Source organism: Rissa tridactyla, unplaced genomic scaffold, assembly GCF_028500815.1.
Source record: "Rissa tridactyla isolate bRisTri1 unplaced genomic scaffold, bRisTri1.patW.cur.20221130 scaffold_47, whole genome shotgun sequence".
In the NCBI taxonomy this organism is placed as follows: domain Eukaryota; kingdom Metazoa; phylum Chordata; class Aves; order Charadriiformes; family Laridae; genus Rissa; species Rissa tridactyla.
Window position 1 is genome coordinate 585,873 of NW_026529679.1, and position 17,584 is coordinate 603,456.

At 51.0% G+C, this 17,584-nt stretch overlaps 2 protein-coding genes across 2 annotated transcripts; both read right to left on the reverse strand.

Moving 5' to 3' along the window:
- Positions 1 to 1,978: 1,978 nt before the first annotated feature.
- LOC128903562 (olfactory receptor 14A16-like) lies at positions 1,979 to 2,932 on the reverse strand. The gene has a single exon (XM_054187579.1). It carries the CDS (start codon positions 2,930 to 2,932, stop codon positions 1,979 to 1,981), a length of 954 nt encoding a protein of 317 aa, XP_054043554.1.
- Positions 2,933 to 13,294: 10,362 nt separating this feature from the next.
- LOC128903564 (olfactory receptor 49-like) lies at positions 13,295 to 14,212 on the reverse strand. Its single transcript, XM_054187580.1, has one exon. It carries the CDS (start codon positions 14,153 to 14,155, stop codon positions 13,295 to 13,297), a length of 861 nt encoding a protein of 286 aa, XP_054043555.1. The 5' UTR covers positions 14,156 to 14,212.
- Positions 14,213 to 17,584: the final 3,372 nt, after the last annotated feature.

Below are 17,584 nucleotides of genomic sequence, written 5' to 3' on the forward strand. Positions count from 1 at the left end.
AAAACAACAGAAGAAGTGGTCCGGGACATCAGGGACACAAAATGTATCTGGAAAAAGAACAAAATGACACCTGTAGACGACAGAAATCCCCCTAGCCAAGGTGCAGCCTTCTTCTGGAGACAGCCCTTCCAGTTCCCGAGCCTTGCCGAGAGCAGGGGGTGGCATACAGCCCAGTACTCATCGTAGGATGTGGCCACCAGCAGGAAACACTCCGTACGTGCCAAAGGTGCGGGAAGTAGCACAAATATTGCTGCGAGCAGAGATTGTGCTGTCCCCAGTCAGGGGACAGTCAGGGTGGTGCCGCTGGAGCAGGTTTCACAGTTTCCCAGGAGCATCCCCATGATGAGGAGGGTGTTCCCAACCACAGTCACGGGGCAGGTCGTGAGGAAGAGAGGAGGAAGAGATGGGAGGACAACTCTGAGTGAGACCATTTGTTTCTCTGTTTGGTGCTTAAAAAATATTGTGATCGACATTGAGAGAGGTGAAACGTGGAGGGGTGTGTGCCTCTGGCTGCATTCCTACTGCCTAGACGTGCTCTGTGCTTTGTGAGAGGTGAGAAATGCCATCTTCTGGAGGGCAATGCCGCTCACGCCTGCAGAACCCTTTCTGACTGCACCGGGGAGATGCTCCACAGAGGTGCTTCTGTCACACCGTGTAACCAAAGGGACAGGCCATGAAGAGAGGGGAGGGTGAGGTAGCACACAGGCTGTTCCTGGAGACACACAGGGCACTGTCAGGGCTCTGGCAGGGCTGTTCAGAGACACGAGTCCTTCCCTGGCACGGGCAGAGGCCCTGCAGCAGACTCCCTGGCCTCCTGTTGCCAATCCCAGAGGCTGGCAGCCCCTCAGCCCTGCGCTGTGTCTCCCTGCTCGGCACCTCTCTGAGATGCCCCACGGCGTGAGGAATGGACACAGGGACCTGGGGTCAAGGAAGCCCATCCCAGTGCTGCATTCAGGGGGTTTCCCTGGGGACGTTACTCTCCAAATGAAGTGACCTCCAGATGCTGTCTGTCCCACAGGCCTTCAAGGAACCCCCAGGAATAGCTGATGGTGTTTGTGCTCTCTCAGGTTCATCTCCCCACACGCACATGATGTGCATGCTTACATCTCATTCCTACAATACAAACATGAACTTCTTTGGAGGGATAACCAACCTCCCCAAGCTGGGACGAGAGGCCAGTGCTAGAAATGGTGGTTGTTACTGGAGAGGTGTGTGAGGATTGCCCTGGGGCATCTTACCCCTAGTGTCCAGCACACACAGGGACAGAGAAGAACCTGCTCTGCTGGCCCTTCATGTCTTTCCCAGGAGCCCTGGCTGAGTGAGGAAGCTGCCGCTTGTCCCCAGCCTGCACACTCACACAGTTAAGCTGCACACGGGTGTTTTCCCTTGCAGGGCACTTCCCTGGGCATTTTCTTGACAGCAACTTTGGAAGAAGGCCTGAGCCCTCAGGCACTGCCCTGAGGCAATGCCATGGTGTGATGGATGGAGCTCTGCCAGAGAAGCACCCGGTGCCTGTCCCTGCCTGAGGGGACAGCACACAGCAGGAGTATGAGCTGCCAGAGCACTGGGTCCTTACAGCAGCGCCAGCGCTCAGCAGGAGAGTGTGGAAACAGAGAATAAGTCTGAAAAGAAGAAGGCTGGTGCTCCCTGACAGTGCTGCTGTGCTGAGACCCTTTCCCCTCCACCTCTGCTCACAGGCATAGCCCTGCAGCTCCAGAGTGAGTTCCAGAGGGAAGATCTTGGGCAAACAAGTCACTAGAAGGTTCTTTATTTTGCTTAAACACACAGAGAGCACAGGTCCTCTTTTACAATGTCTGTGGGATTCACAAATTAAGACAGATGCATAATTAGCAAGTGCAAAAATGATGAGAATTCTTTGTGGACAGCATTATACAAAGAAAAACAATGACACAATCACAAACTCAAACAAAACCCAAGAAAAACTACAGAAGATGGGGTTGCCCTGTAACGAGGGACATTAGGAGTGATTTCCAAAACAGGACAGTTTACTGCTTCTGGTCATCAATTTCCACAGGGCGTCCTTGAGCTCCTGGTTCCTCATGCTGTAGATGAGGGGGTTCACTGCTGGAGGAATGAGCGAGTACAGCACTGCCACCACCAGATCTAGGACTGGGGAAGAGACGGAGCGGGGTTTCAGGTAGGCAAATGCTGCAGTGCTGACAAACAGGGAGACCACGGCCAGGTGAGGGAGGCACGTGGAAAAGGCTTTGTGCCGTCCCTGCTCAGAGGGGATCCTCAGCACGGCCCTGAAGATCTGCACATAGGACAGCACGATGGAAACAAAGCAAACAAAAACAACAAAAGCACTAACCACAATAAGCCAAACTTCCCTGAGGGACTCTGACTCTGAAGAGGAAAGCTGGAGGATGTGGGGGATTTCACAGAAGAACTGGTCCACAGCATTGCCCTGGCAGAGGGGCAGGGAAAATGTACTGGCCGTGTGCAGCAGAGCATTGAGAAACCCACTGCCCCAGGCAGCTGCTGCCATGTGGACACAAGCTCTGCTGCCCATCAGGGTCCCGTAGTGCAGGGGTTTGCAGATGGCAACGTAGCGGTCATAGGACATGACAGTGAGAAGAGAAAACTCTGATGTAGCACACAAAAATAAAAAAAAGACCTGTGCTACACAACCCCAGTAGGAGATGACCCTGTTGTCCCACAGGGAATTGGCCATGGATTTTGGGAGAGTCGTGGAGATGGAGCCCAGGTCAAGAACAGAGAGGCTGAGGAGGAAGAAGTACATGGGGGTGTGGAGGCGGTGGTCACAGGCGATGGTGGTGATGATGAGGCCGTTGGCCAGGAGGGCAGCCAGGTAGATGCCCAGGAAGAGCCCGAAGTGCAAGAGCTGCAGCTCCCGTGTGTCTGCGAATACCAGGAGGAGGAACTTGGTGACGGAGCTGCTGTTGGACATTTGTTCACTCTGGGCATGACAAACTGCTGAAAGAGAAGATATTGAGAAGTCATGACAGACTTCTTTGAGCCTATCCTGTGCTGTTTCCCAAAAAATCCCCCCATAATGACTTCTCTTCCTTTGTAATTCAGCTCCTTTTGTGAGATCAAGTTTGTGCTGCTGAAGAAACTGCCTTTGGAGAGGCAGACATCCTTCTCTTTTCATTGCCTTTAGCCTGAACACTAAGAAAAAAAAAAAAAGGAAAGAAGGGCTCTCTGCCCTTTGTGACCTGCTGGTCACCACACAGGCATCCTCTGCTTACCTTTTCTCTGGCAGATCTGCTGATCCCTCAGTGTAATGGTTCTGCAGTCTCAGTGACTTACTGAAACTTGACAGCTGCTTTCCCTTTCTCCTCTAGAGCAACCTGAGAGCACAGACCCTGGAAAGGTCTTCATCTTTCAGGTAGCCCTTGCTTTGACCTTTCTGTTGAAATGCTGCCTCTGCTGATGTCCTGGGAGTGATCTGGAGCTGTCAGCCGCCCTGATCCATATGGCACTCTCTTGAATGCAATAGGACCCTTGTCTGACAGTGATCGTTCCTTCCAACTACAGTCTCTCCACACAGAAGCTCCATGTAGAGCTTCCTGGGCAGGCTGAGAGCTGACCCTGGCAGGTGGCAGAGTCCCTGCCCCGGCACAAAGCCCCCTGGGGTGCAGGGACCCGGCTCTGAAGGACAGCCCTGGGCACCCCTGGCTGCACACCCACTTTCACGACTCTTTACCTTTTCCAGGGAGAAGGCAGCTGTCATGCCCTGTGCCTCTGATGGTGCAGCAAGGAAGCCCTGATCTGGAGAATGTCCTCCTCCTCCACAGTAGAGAAGTTGGGAGAGTCCTCCTGAGAGATCCCACTGGCTGTGGCATGTGCCAGCTTTTGGAGATCATTCCAGGAACCGCAGCTGCTTTCCTTTGTGAAGATTTCTCCCCCCATTAACTCTCAGCATCCTCCCCCTCCAGTCTACCTTTAATCTCTCTCTGCCTCCCTCCTCTCCTCTCCTCTCCTCTCGGGTGCCTGCAGGCAGTGCCCTCAGCCCTGCTGCGCTTGGCAGAGGAGCTGCTCCTGGGCAGAGCCGTCTCTCTGCAGCGCTGCCCGCTTGCCATGAGCTCCCTCCATGCCAGGAGCCCAGCCCAGCTCAGCAGCAGAGGACCAGCCCAAGGCAGCCCTTTCTCTGCCCCCTCGGGGCTCCCTCCAGGTGTCCCTGGGGCTCCAGGGGAACCTGCTGGGAAACAGGATGAAGTCAGCACTGATGTTCCCTCCCTCAGCTGGGGACAGACTCTTCTTTCCAGCAGCTGCATTTCTCAATCAGAGACAGATTGAGGTCCAAGAACAACTTTTTTCTCTTTTTCTTTTCTTCCTTTTTTTTTTGTTTTTAATTAGACAGGACACCCAGACAATGCCAGGGAGGAATCTTCTTCACCTGTTCTGAAGAAAAGGGATTCAGCTGAGTCAATGGAGGCCCCTCATCCTGGGCTTGTAGCCCTTGGGCTAAAAAAGGATTTAGCTCCATCCCAGGCACACCACAAACCCCCAGGAGGTGGGATTCCTTTTGCATCAGTTCACATGTGCCCAAAATAGGATCCTGCATGTGAGCTCCTTGTCTCAGCTCCCTTGCTAAGGAATGCAGATGGATGACAGGAGTCAGATGTTCAGACACAGTTACCTGGGGACGTATGAGGTGACCAAGATGCATGCTGGTCACTGCAAGCTCTAATGTTCATAGACACAGAGCAGCATCTGGGGACGTCTTGGAGACTAGTGGGAAATTCCTGTGGCCAACCTCATGACAGAAGGTGCCCACATGTAGGACAAGGGAACTTGTAACTCTTCCTTATGTCCAGGGCAGCCCATAGAGGGATTCAGCTGATCAAATGGAGTCATGTGGCACAGGGACAGCTGAGTCTTTCTGATCTCCATCAGCTGTATTTTCCACATGTCTCCCATACCCTTCATTGCCTAACCTAACTCAGGGCAGCTGAATCTTACTTTAATTGACACATTCAGGCCTGTGGTGCTCTGGGAGGTGCCAGGGCTCTCCAGCACAACTGCACGCAGCTGACATGGACAGCACAGCTCCTGTACAGGAACCCTGTCCCCATCCAGACTAGCTGTGGGACAGGCATCCCCCAGGGCATCTCAGACAGGGGCGCTGCCTTTGGGCCACTGACTGAATCCCACCACTGCAGTGACGCAAGGGCTGTCCCTTCTCTTTACGGTAGATGCCGGGCAGGGCATGAAAACCCAGCACATCACACCAGGGTCTCCACACGTGTTCCTTCACTCTCAGACTCTGCTGGTTCTTCTCTCCCCTGTGGGTTTAACCATCCCCTTGATGATACAGCCATGGCTCAGGCCAATGAATTTCACAGTGGGCCTGAATCACAGGATGTCCACACCACGGACATTGTCAACATCATCTCTTCCTTCCTGAGATCAGCTTCACCTCCAGCACAGGCCCTCAGGGCTGCAGAGACACAACAGACAGCAAAGCCCTCTCCTGCTCACACTACACAGCCCAGCTCTGTTTCTCTTTGACATTGGGGTGAGCATCGTTTGCTCTCTTGGTGGGCACTTCATTTCTTCTTCACACAGCCATCTGCCTTAGACTCCAGCATGTCTCTGCTCTGAAGCAAAGCCTTTGCACAGTTGAGGGGGCCTTGGAAGCAGGGTTCTACTCTCAGCCCAAATGTGCCACAGCTGAGGTGCTGCAGCCCAGCCATGCCCCTGATGCCTTCAGCCTGGGGCCCAGAGAGGAGGAGCTGGAGCTGTGTGGGCAACCTCTTCCTTCCACTTGGAGGGAAAAACAGCTGAGGGGTGTTGGGACAGCTCACATGCCTGAGCTGCTGTCTTGGGGGGGGTCAGGATGATCAGGAGTCCAGGAAGGTCAGGAGGGATGTGTCCTCTGTGTGAAGGAGCTACTGAGATGTGTGGAGCTCCTCTCTGGGATGAAGAAGTTGGGTGAGCCCTGGTGGGTGAGTGTCAGCGGAGAGACTAATAAGGGTGACATTGTGGTGGGAGACAAAGAACCTATTAAAGTCCCCTTGTAGACTGTAATTGTCCTGGCATTCAGTGGAAAGGGACCACAGCAGCATGCAAAGAGTCCTGGAGGGTCCTGGAAGGTCTTGGTCAAGGCACAGCTGCCAGGTTGGTCTACAATGGTGATACCAATCTGCATCTTGTACTCTCAAAGAAGGAAGAGCTGGACATGGATGTCAAAACCAGTGTCAACCTTGGCTGTCATGACCATGAACTTGTGGGGTCTCACCTGGGAATTAGTGGGGTCTCACCTTGGGAAAGCTCCATAGGAAAAGGAAGTATACAAGAGGCTGAGGAAGGATTAAAACAAAGGAGGAATTTAGAAATAAGGGAGGTTTTAGAAAAGCCAGAGCTCCCCTGGACTTCAAGGGCACAAGGATGGGGAGTTACTTCTTGAGGAACAGTTAAGGAGGTAAATGTAAATTATTGACCACCACAGAAGTGTGTCACCAGTGTTGAGTAGAGAGGAAGGATCACTTCCCACGACCTGCTGGCACGGCTCTTCCTAACGCAGCCCAGGAGGCTGTGGGCCTGCTTCGCTGCAAGGGCACACTGCTGGCTCTCGGTCAGCTGCTGCTCTACCAGAACACCAAAGGTACTGCTCTGCCAAAGTGTTGAGAAGCTCTCAGTCACTCAGCCCCCAACCTGTACTGGTGCAGGGGACTATTTCTCCCTGTGTCCAGGGCTTGCTTTTCCCTTTGCTGAACTTCGTGAGGCTTCTTTTCTGTCCAGTTTTGGGCATGCCAATGATTATCACAGTGTGCCTGAATCAAAGGATGTCGATACCATGGACATTTTCAACTACTGGAAAGTTGTTATTTCATGTGAAAACCAGTGCTAGCCTTGGGTGTCGTGACCATGAAATAGTAGGGTCTCACCTCCCAAGGAGAAGCATAATAGAAGAGTGCAGGTGACAGAGCTCAGAGGAGCAGACTTTGGCCTAGTCTTGTGACTTTTTTGTGGGGGGCCCGTGCGAGCAGCACAGAAGGGCAGCAGAGGGTCTGCAGTACAGTGGTCTGCAAGGACAGTGTCTTTCACGTACCAGAGTGTGGTCATACCATCGTCAGGACAACAAGCAGAGCTATCAGAAGAAGAGCTGGGGGAAACAAGACACTCATGGAGAAGCTCCATAGAAAATAGGAAGCATTGAAAAGGTGGCTGCAAGGATGAAAGCAAAGGAGGAATTGAGGAATATGGTTGGTTTTAGAAAAGCCAGAACTCCCGTAGAGTTGACACTTGCGAGGGACTTGAAGGGCCTCAAGTTCCTATTCCTTCAGGAACAGTGAAACAATAAAGAAAGATAATTTGTGGTCATGGCTGAATTTGCAAAGAGTAGGTGTAGATGGGTACGAGGTACTCTTGCCCTGCATCTTCACCAGCAAGGTCTCCCAGTTCCATGTGCCTAAGAGGCAGAACCCCACACGCAAAATCCAGAAGTGGCTGCAGATCAAGTCAGGGGCTACATAGGTAAGGTCAACCTTTGGTCGTCCATTGGACCAGATGGGATGAATCCAAGGATGTTGAGAGACCAGGCTGATGTCAGAGCAGGGCTGCTCTGATCCATTTTGGATCATTTTGCGTGGCTGGGCAGCAGCTCTGTGGAAATGGCTCTGGGGCTCCTTGAGTTTTATCAGGCTAAACAAGAGCCAGCAGCAAAGGCGGCCAACAGCATCTGAGGCCGTATGAGCAGGAGCACAGCCAGGAGAAGTGATTATCCTGCTCTGCTCAGCACCTTTTACACCACACCCTGCCCAGTGACAGTGAGACAAGGGCAAACAGGAACCAGCTCACTGGAGGGCCACCAAGGTGGTAACCCTGCCATTGTCCTTCAAGTGTTTGTGTGATTTCACTAACAGCAGCAGCATATACAACAACAAAAAAACATGAATGCAACAACATCATTGATCTGCCTAAATATAAATACCTGCACTGGAGCAGTCTACATCTGTGGTAGCCCCTCTGGGCAATGACAGTGGAATCAAAGAATCACAGCATCACAGAACAGTAGGGGTTGGAAGGTTTGAAGAGGTAAGACCTGTTCAGATGATGTTTAGACTTCTGTGACACTGACTGTGAAAACATTCATGAGAGGCCTTTACCCTATTTAGAATGAGTAACCTGAAGCCCTACGGCTACCTCTAAGTGAAGGTAGTTGGGTAGAAAACACCGAGGGAAATGAGCAAGACAAATTGTAGCAGGGCTGAGCAGAGAGGAAGGATCACCTCCACCGACCTGCTGGCAGTGCTCTTCCTAGCGCAGCCCAGAAAGCCTTTGGCCACCTTTGCTGCAAAGGTACAAAGCCTGGAGAAGAGAAGGCTTTTGGGAGACCTAATATCAGCCTTCCCACATCTTCTTGGCTGTCACCATGAAAAAGAATGCAGGCTCTTCACTATTGTGGGTGATGGGAGGATGAGGGCCAATGGCATCAGCTGAAACAAATGGGCAAACCTTTCTCTCTGTCAAGACAGGCAATCATTGGAGAAGATTTCCCAGAGAGCTTGTGTCATCTCCGCCTTTGGAGCTTTTCAAGCCCAAAATGAAGGAAGCCCTGAGCAACCTGGTCTGACCCGACAGCTGGTCCTGCTGTGAGCAGGAGGGTGGTCTAGAGATCTCCTCACCTTCCTTCCGGCATGAACGATTCTGTGTTTCAGTCCACCATCTTTCCTACATGAGGGGAGGGAAATCAGTCAGGTTCCTGGTGACCTCAGAAGTCAACCAGAAAATCCCATCAGATGATCTGGGACTTTCTTGTCCCACTCCAGGCATAGTTACTCAGGTGCGGGGCTGCAAACAGCCCTGATCTTTTACATTGCTTCACCATTTCTTTTTCCCTCTTTTCCCACTCACAAGCTCTACCCTTGACCATCCTTGTACCCTCCCATGCAAATAGCCCACCTCTATTTACCCTTTCCTCCATGGTCCTAGTTTGGCTTCCTTTGTACTTCCATTTGGTGTTTCTGAGCTTTTCACCATGGGAATGTGTACCTTGGTGAACAATGCCATTGATCAAGTGCCTACCTTTTATATCACAGGACACAGTAGTGTCCTGCGATTCCTCATGCTGCTATCTTGTCAGAGGCACCACATGTCAGGGAGAGCCATCTGCACGCACACATGAACGACTGGCCCAATGGAGCTTCATTCCTGGGGGACCCTGGAAAACTCTGGGATTCAGCAAATAGAAAGCTCACATAGTTTTACAAGGAGAAGTGGCCAGGCCTTTCCTGGGGGCAGGATTACCCCACAGATGAGGGCATGCTGTGACCTGACTGGGCGAGGACTGACCCCGAGGAGAAGGGCCTGGGCATTACGAGGGATGCAACTTTAGCCAGTGGTACATGCGGACCGTCAACTGGACTAGCTGCACACAGGGTTGCATTAGGGGGCACACGGCCACCCAGACAAGGCATTTATCAGCCCCCTTGACCCAGCACTGGTGTGGCCACAGCTGGACTCGTGTGTCTGTGTGTGGGACTCTCTGTTCTGAAGGAAGGAGGAGGAACTGGAGAAGCTCCAAAGGACATTGGAGTTTGGGGCCTGTGTGGAGAAGCTGATGGAGCTGGGCTTCTGTACCTTTTGAAGTGGAGGCCCAGGGCTCTCTAGCAGTAGCCTGCACCTGCTTGAAGGGTGGCTTCAGAGGTGGTGGAGCTTTTCCTGGTAGGGGGAAGAGAAGGAAACCTCAACAAAGTGCAGCTTGGAATGTTCGGACTGCATGTGAGGAAAAAGAAATCTCACTCAAGTGGTTGCACTGTGGTGCAAGAGGTCACCCAGAGAGAGTCTGGATCAGCCCATGGCTTTGTGTTTCAAGGAACATCCGGTGAGAGTGGAGAGACATCAGTACAGATATGGAAATGCCGGGGTGAGAGCGATGTGGGAAAGCATCATGGGTGTCTGCAGCCTGCAAGGAAAGAGGTGCAGGCATGGGACAGTGATGGTCAGCCTGCAGCAGAGATGGCCCAGGGCTCTGGCAAGGCTAAAAAGCCCAACAGCACCAAGGTCTTTCTCCCCTTGGCTATGGCAGTTGGCTCTGCCACCGAGGCACAACAGAAGAAACTTTATTTTGAGGCTCTGGACTTGGTTTCTTCTTCACCATCACATGGGGGAGCCTTTAGGTGTTGCACAGTTTCCCTACACTTGGCCTTGCTCACCCTCACACCCCACTGCCCCCAGGAAGAGCCCTGAGCCACACCTGAGGGGCAGGATCTGCCTTCCCAGGGCCTGAGGGTCAGGTTTGGCCTTGCTGCTTCATCAAACAAAGGAACAGTTTTCTCTTCATTGCAGCCACCTGCACTGTGCCTTTGCCTTCCTGCAATCACAGCCTCCAGCTATCTCCTCTAATGAGTCCATGGGGAGACTTTGTCAGCAGTGGCCCTCAGTGGGGTCCATTAATGCTTCCAGGTACTTTGAGTTTTGCTTCTGAATCTTGAGCAGTTTTTTCAATCTTCTCTCAGTATCTGAGGTTCATGGCCTCAGAGCTAAATCCACCACGGGGCTCATTAAAGTACAGAAAGCCCTAACGAGCTATCTCTCTTCCTTCAATTTCCTTCAAGTCTTCAATACTTCTACAGCTAATTGGGGTTTTTTTCATAGTGTAGTTAAGAAGGAAGATTTCAAAGAGAACCTAATAATTTTTTTATTACTATTACTATTTTAAATTTATTTTTCAGTTTAGAGAAGGGATGATGGAAGTCTTCTGCAATTGATATTGATCCAGAGGGTCTCCTCAGGAGGTCTGGATGGCTAGGAAAAGCAGTCCCTTGAGGTGACACTGTATGGACATCCTTGCTCCTCACCCCCACAACCCCACCATCTCTCTCATTGGCCAGCTGGGATTTACATCACTTTTCCTTCCACCAGACTTCTCCACTGATCTCTGCAGCTGGATGTTACAGCTCCATTGCACCAGCTCCCACCCGATCTCCCTAGAGACCCGGCTGCACCCAGGCACAGAAGGATTTTTCCTCTTTGCAAGCAAAGAAAAATAAAGAATAATCATGTTTGATAAACACCAAAACACCCTCTGCAGCCATATGCCAAGTACAAGCTGCCTCTAATGAGGTTGCTTTTCTACGAGGGATAATCTTATGAGAAACAGGTACAAACAGATAGGTATAAAGAGTTGGCCACAGGAGCTAATTAGACTGAACGACAGGGAAACTTTTACCTACATGAAGCTCGAAGCAGCAGCTGGATGACTGACAGGGACCTGAATGAACAAAGAGTAAGAGAAGGAGAAAACGGGAGTGTAACTGAAAAGGCCTTTGTCTAGAGAGTCTGCAACAGAAAAGATGACTTTAGAAATGGTCATTGTATCAGGACAGGTGAAAACATATGAAAGAATAGAGAAATTAAGTACACCGTATAACAGGCAGAATAGTGATCATGAAGTTACAGGGGAAGATTGAGATTTCTGTGGAATATCCTTTTTGACATGTCATGGGCTTGGTAGAGGTCTCTCGTGAGAGACGACAAGCCAATGTTGCACCCAACTCTGAAAGAAACCAAAAGGGCAACCCCGGGAACTACAGGCTGTACCAGCTCAGTTTGGTGAGGAGTAAACCATCGATATCTCTTGGGTGATATTTCTGGGCACCTAAGAGAGAAGACCATGTCCAAAAGCAGCAAGCCTGGACTTTCAAGGAGCGAGTAACATCCTTTATGCAGGAGGGGAGAAGAGTGGATGTCGTTCACTTCAACTTCAGCAAGATTTTTGACACGATCTCTCTTGTACTCAAGTTAGGACAGTACAGTCTGGAAGGGCAGACAAACGGATGGTAAAACACCAGTTGGATGATGAGGCTGGGAGAGCAATGGTGAAGGGCTCATACCCTACCTGGAGGCCACTGGGACATACTGGGGCACTGTGGGGCAGCACAGGAAGCTCTCCTGGGCCCTGTTCAGTTTAGCACCTGTATCCATGACCCAAAGGAGGTAACTCCCACCATGTTAAACAAGAACAAAGGCTGCATTCTGCACCTGGGATGAAATAATGCTGGACACAATACAGACTGGCAGAGGAGTGGCTAGAAAGCAGCCCTGCAGAGAGGGATCTGGGGGCGCTGGTCGACAGCAGGCTCGATGGGAGTCAGCAGTGTGCCCTGGCAGCCACGAGGGCAAACTGCATCCTGGGGTGTGTCACACACAGCATAAGCAGCTGGTGGTTATCCCACTGTATTCAGCGCTGATGCGACCTCAACCTTGAGCACTGTGTGCAGTTCTGGGCCCCACAATGTAAGAAGGCTGTGAAGGTACCCAAATGTGTCCAGAGGAGGGCAACAAAGCTGGGGAAAGGGCTGGAAGGCATGTCCTGTGAGGAGCGGCTGAGGACTCTGGCTTTGTTCAGTTTAGAGAAAAGAAGGCTGAGGGGCGACCTCATTGCTCTCTACAGGGTCCTGAGGAGGGGAAGTAGAGAGGGAGGTGCTGAGCTCTTCTTCCTCATACCCAGTGATAGGACGCACGGGATGCTTTGTCAGGAGAGGTTTAGACTGGACAGAAGGCAGCAATTCTTTCCCAAAAGGGTGGTCAAACACTGGAACAGGCTTCCTAGAGAGGCGGTCGACGCCTTGTGTTTAAGTGTTTAAGAGGCCCATCGGTGTTTAAGAGGTGTTTGGACAATGCCCTAAATAACATGATTTTTCTTTTGGTCAGCCCTGAAGTGCTCAGGTATTTGGACTAGATGATCATTGTAGGTCCCTTCCAACCGAACGATTCTATTCTATTCTATTCTATTCTATTCTATTCTATTCTATTCTATTCTATTCTATTCTATTCTATTCTATATATACACCTGTAGAGGGTGGATCCCTCCAGAAGCTCTGCTTGGAAACTCAGCCCCTGGATACCAGCCTACCCAGTTGCAGCCACAGCTCCATTCCAGATGCTGGTACAGACCACCCCAGTCACACGCACACACACGCACATGAACTCTTAAGTCCAGTCACTCCAGTCTCTCCGGTTCTGGCACTATTGGCATACGGGCTGTCTGACCTCCTGGTCCTGCTCCGGCTGCTGCACTCACACCACCGTGCTCACACGTTCACACAGAAGATTCACTCACATGGAAAAGAGTTAGAAGTTTAATGAGGAGACAGGACAGACTGCACTGGTCGTGTCCTCCCCTAAACTTCCCATAATAAGTGGGACAAGGTGTTCATTCCTCAGGAGCCTGTAATTTGGGTTCCCATCTGCCACTGTGCCTTTGTGCTCTTCTTGGTTTCTGGAGATGGGTTCCAGGCAGTTCTCCTGTGATGGGTCTGGGAGCAGCTGGGGCAGGGCATTAACATTTGATAGCAGATCATGGGAATTGCTGTCCAGAAATGCATCGTGATAAGGCAAAAAGCTTTATTGTTGCACGGGCAATGGCTTCATTCCGGGCCAGTATCACGGTCTTGTTTCTTAGACTATAAATGAACGGATTTAAGAATGGGTACAGGACAGTGTTTAGCAAAGCTACCATTCTGTTTGCCTGTGAGGAAACGTGTTCTGAAGGATGCACATAGAGAGCAATGCAGCGCGCATAGGCAATGGCCAAGGTGGTGAGATGGGAAGAACATGTAGTGAAAGCTTTTTTCCTCCCAGAGGCTCCTGGAAGGTGTAGAATACAGAAAAGGATGCCTGTGTAAAATGCCGGAGTTAAACATAAGGAACCCAGCATGACAAATGATAATAAAATAGAGTCCATTTTCCCAAGCAGGCTGGTGTCAGAGCAGGACAATTTGAACAAGGGGGAGCTGTCGCAAAACAAATGGTGGATCTTGTTTGAGCCCCAGAAAGTCAGCTTGTAGAGGAGGACCAGGCAGTAACTCAAGAGTGTGGTGCCCATGACCCAAGCAGCAACAACCAGGTGGATGCAGAGCTGAGGCTTCATGATTGCAGCATAACGCAAACGCTGGCAGATGGCAACGTAGCGGTCAAAGGACAGGACAACAAGTAGAACAAACTCTGTAGTGCCCAGGGCAAAACAGAAACAGGATTGGGCAAAGCAGCTGCTTAGTGAGATTGTTCTCCTACCAGAACCCAGGATCACAAGCAATTTGGTGCTTGTGGAGGATGTAAACCAGATTTCCAGGAAGGACAGATTGCTGATGAGAAAGTACAGGGGGGTTTGCAGGTGGTGACCCACGCGCACAAGGAAAATGATGGTTGCGTTCCCCATCACTGTCGTCAGGTATATGAGCAGAAGGACCAGAGAGAGAAATAGCTGTAGTCTTTGATCAATCTAATCTAATTAGATCAATTAGATATTCACAAGTCCATGGGCCCCGATGGGATGCACCCGAGAGTGCTGAAGGAGCTGGGGGAAGGCATTGCTGGGCCGCTCTCCATCATCTTTGAAAGGTCCTGGAGAACAGGCGAGGTGCCTGAGAACTGGAGGAAAGCCAACGTCACTCCAGTTTTAACAAAAGGCAAGAAGGAGGAGCCGGGGAACTACAAGCCAGTCAGCCTCACCTCCATCCCTGGAAAGATGATGGAACAGCTCGTTCTGGGCGTCATCTCAAGGCATGTGGAGGAAAAGAAAGCTATCAGAAGTACTCAACATGGATTGACCAAGGGGAAATCATGTGTGACTAATCTGAAAGCCTTCTATGATGGCATGACTGGATGGATAGATGAGGGGAGGGTGGTAGATGTGGTCTACCTTGACTTGAGTAAGGCGTTCAACACGGTCTCCCACAGCATCCTCATAGGGAAGCTTAGGAAGAGTGGGCTTGATAAATGGACGGTAAGGTGGACAGATAACTGGTTGGAAGACAGAGCTCAGAGGGTCATGATTAGGGGCACAGGGTCTAGTTGGAGGTCAGCGATGAGTGGTGTTCCCCAGGGGTCAGTACTGGCTCCAGTCCTCTTCAATATATTCATCAATGACCTGGATGAGGGGATAGAGTGCACCCTCAGCAAGTTTGCCGATGACACAAAGCTGGGAGGGGTGGCTGACACACCGGAAGGCTGTGCCACCATCCAGAGAGACCTGGACAGGCTGGAGAGTTGGGCAGAGAGGAACCTTAGGAGATTCAATGAGGGCAAGTGTAGGGTGCTGCACCTGGGGAGGAATAACCCCCTGCACCAGGACAGGTTGGGGTGACCTGCTGGAGAGCAACTCAGCTGAAAGAGACGTGGGAGTCCTGGTGGACAACAGGATGACCATGAGCCAGCAATGCGCCCTGGTGCCCAAGAAGGCCAATGGCATCCTGGGCTGCATCAAGAAGAGTGTGGCCAGCAGGTGGTGGGAGGTCATCCTCCCCCTCTACTCTGCCTTGGTGAGGCCACACCTGGAGTACTGTGTCCAGTTCTGGGCTCCCCGGTTCAAGAGGGACAGGGAACTGCTGGAGAGGGGACAGCAAAGGGCTACCAAGATGCTGAGGGGACTCGAACACCTCTCTTATGAAGAAAGGCTGAGGGATTTGGGTCTCTTCAGTCTGGAAAAAAGACGGCTGAGGGGGGACCTTATCAACACTTATAAATACTGAAAGGGTGGCTGTCAGGAGGATGGCGCCAGGCTCTTTTCAGTGGTGCCCAGGGACAGGACAAGAGGTAATGGGCACAAACTTGAGCATAGGAAGTTCCAGCTAAACATGAGGAGGAACTTCTTGACTTTGAGGGTGGCAGAGCCCTGGCACAGGCTGCCCAGAGAGGTGGGGGAGTCTCCAACTCTGGAGACATTCCAAACCCACCTGGATGCGTTCCTGTGCAACCTGCTCTGGGTGACCCTGCTCTGGCAGGGGGTTGGGCTGGATGATCTCCAGAGGTCCCTGCCAACCCTGTGATTCTATGAAAGTGCCAAAATACTAATTGTGTTACATATGCTATTTTGACCAAACAGCAGTAGTAATGTCACCTGAAAACATTCCTAAGATTCTGTGTGATTTAGGAGTCCAGGGTCCTCCTAAAAAACATCTTAATTGCCAGAATTTGCTTTAAGATAACCTTGAAAATGCTACAATATTTTAGGAATTATTTAGTACGTTTGAAAACTTGCTGAGACTCCACATACTCATTGATCTATATCTGCATGCTACTCATTAGGAATCAGACATGCCACCATAGACACAGTTTACAAACGATTCATACATCATCCAAAGTGTCCCACGAGCAGAGGCAATTCAAAGGCTGCTGTGGAACTGATGGACAAACAGAAAGGCTCCTGCTTCTTGCCACTGCTAGACCACCACCAGGCTCCCAATTACAGCCACGCACCTCCTGAAGATGAGGAAGTAAAAGGAAATACTTTAGATTACCACACAATGGTTTCTTCATCCATCTACCTCGAAGAACATACTACAAGGCGAGGAACGGATTTTGAAGGCCTCTCCACCATTACAGCATACATTCATCATTCCCAAACTTTAGCCACTCTACCAGTTGTTTCTGCAATGTTTCCGGCTGAAGGAATAGAAAGCCAACCTGCCCGGTTAAATTTCAACGTTAGCACAGCAGTGCCGTCTGTCCTTATCCCCAGGTACAGGTGTTTATTTGATCGCTGATGCTCGTAACATCTACCCTCTCATTTTACGGCAGCATTACAATATCCGTGAAGGGCGTCATCCAACCAGAAACAGAGAACGCATTGACAAGGCAGCACAAAGCAGACATATTTAAATTAACCCCCAAAGCATGGCCATGTTTATAAGCACAACACTGTGGCATCTAGGCATTACTCGGGAGTGCCTGGAGGCACTGCAACGACTTCTTTACAGTGAGGTGGTGAGGCACTGGCCCAGGTTGCCCAGGGAGGGGGTGGCGGCCCCATCCCTGGAGACATCCAAGGCCAGGCTTGATAAGGCTCTGAGCAACCTGATCTAGTTGAAGATGGCCCTGCTCACTGCAGGGGGGTTGGACTAGATGACCTTTAAGGGTTCCTTCCAACCCAACACATTCTATGATTCTGTGATTCTATGAACTACCTTCATGGGTACCAGGATGCCGTTGTGTTGTTTGTGCGTGACACACTGTAACTCATCAGTCTACTCTATTTATTGAGAACCAACACTAGAAAGACATGCAAACCCACAAGCTAATAATATCTACTAGTTGTGTGGGAGAGATGTATCTTTAAGAAGGCTGGAAAACATGACCAATTGTCATGGTTTGGCCTCAGAGGGCAACAAAGAACCACGTGCCGTGCTGTCGGGCTTCCCCAAGGTGGAGAAGAATGGGAAGAAAAAAGGCAAAACTCGTGGGTTGCGACAAAGGCAGTTTAACAGAACAGCAGAGGGAACAGGAAAACGACACCGGACCCGGGACCCGCGCCCGCTCCAAGGGGAGACTTCCTGCTCCCTCCCCTGGCAGCTCAGCCTGGGCATGGCTCCCATGGGATGGGACACCTGTGTCCCTGCTGGGGCCTGGGGAGAATTAACCCTATCCCCGCCGGAACCAGGACACCAATCAAACAACATTAATGTAGCTGATAGAGGTCTGGACTGTATGAATACGTAAGTGACAGCAACAGTCCCGTAGTCAGGAGTGCATTTGAATAGCTGCGGTTTTAATCAACACACCCGATTCTCTGTCCTCCGTAAATCCGAGGAATACAGAATTAAAACCTGGAGCACAGATCTCAGTTCAGGGGGAAAACAGACTTAGAAAG

Coding starts and splice junctions, on each gene's coding strand:
- LOC128903562 (XM_054187579.1), bottom strand. CDS start 2,932: ATGTCCAACAGCAGCTCCGTCACCAAGTTCCTCCTCCTGGTATTCGCA.
- LOC128903564 (XM_054187580.1), bottom strand. CDS start 14,155: ATGGGGAACGCAACCATCATTTTCCTTGTGCGCGTGGGTCACCACCTG.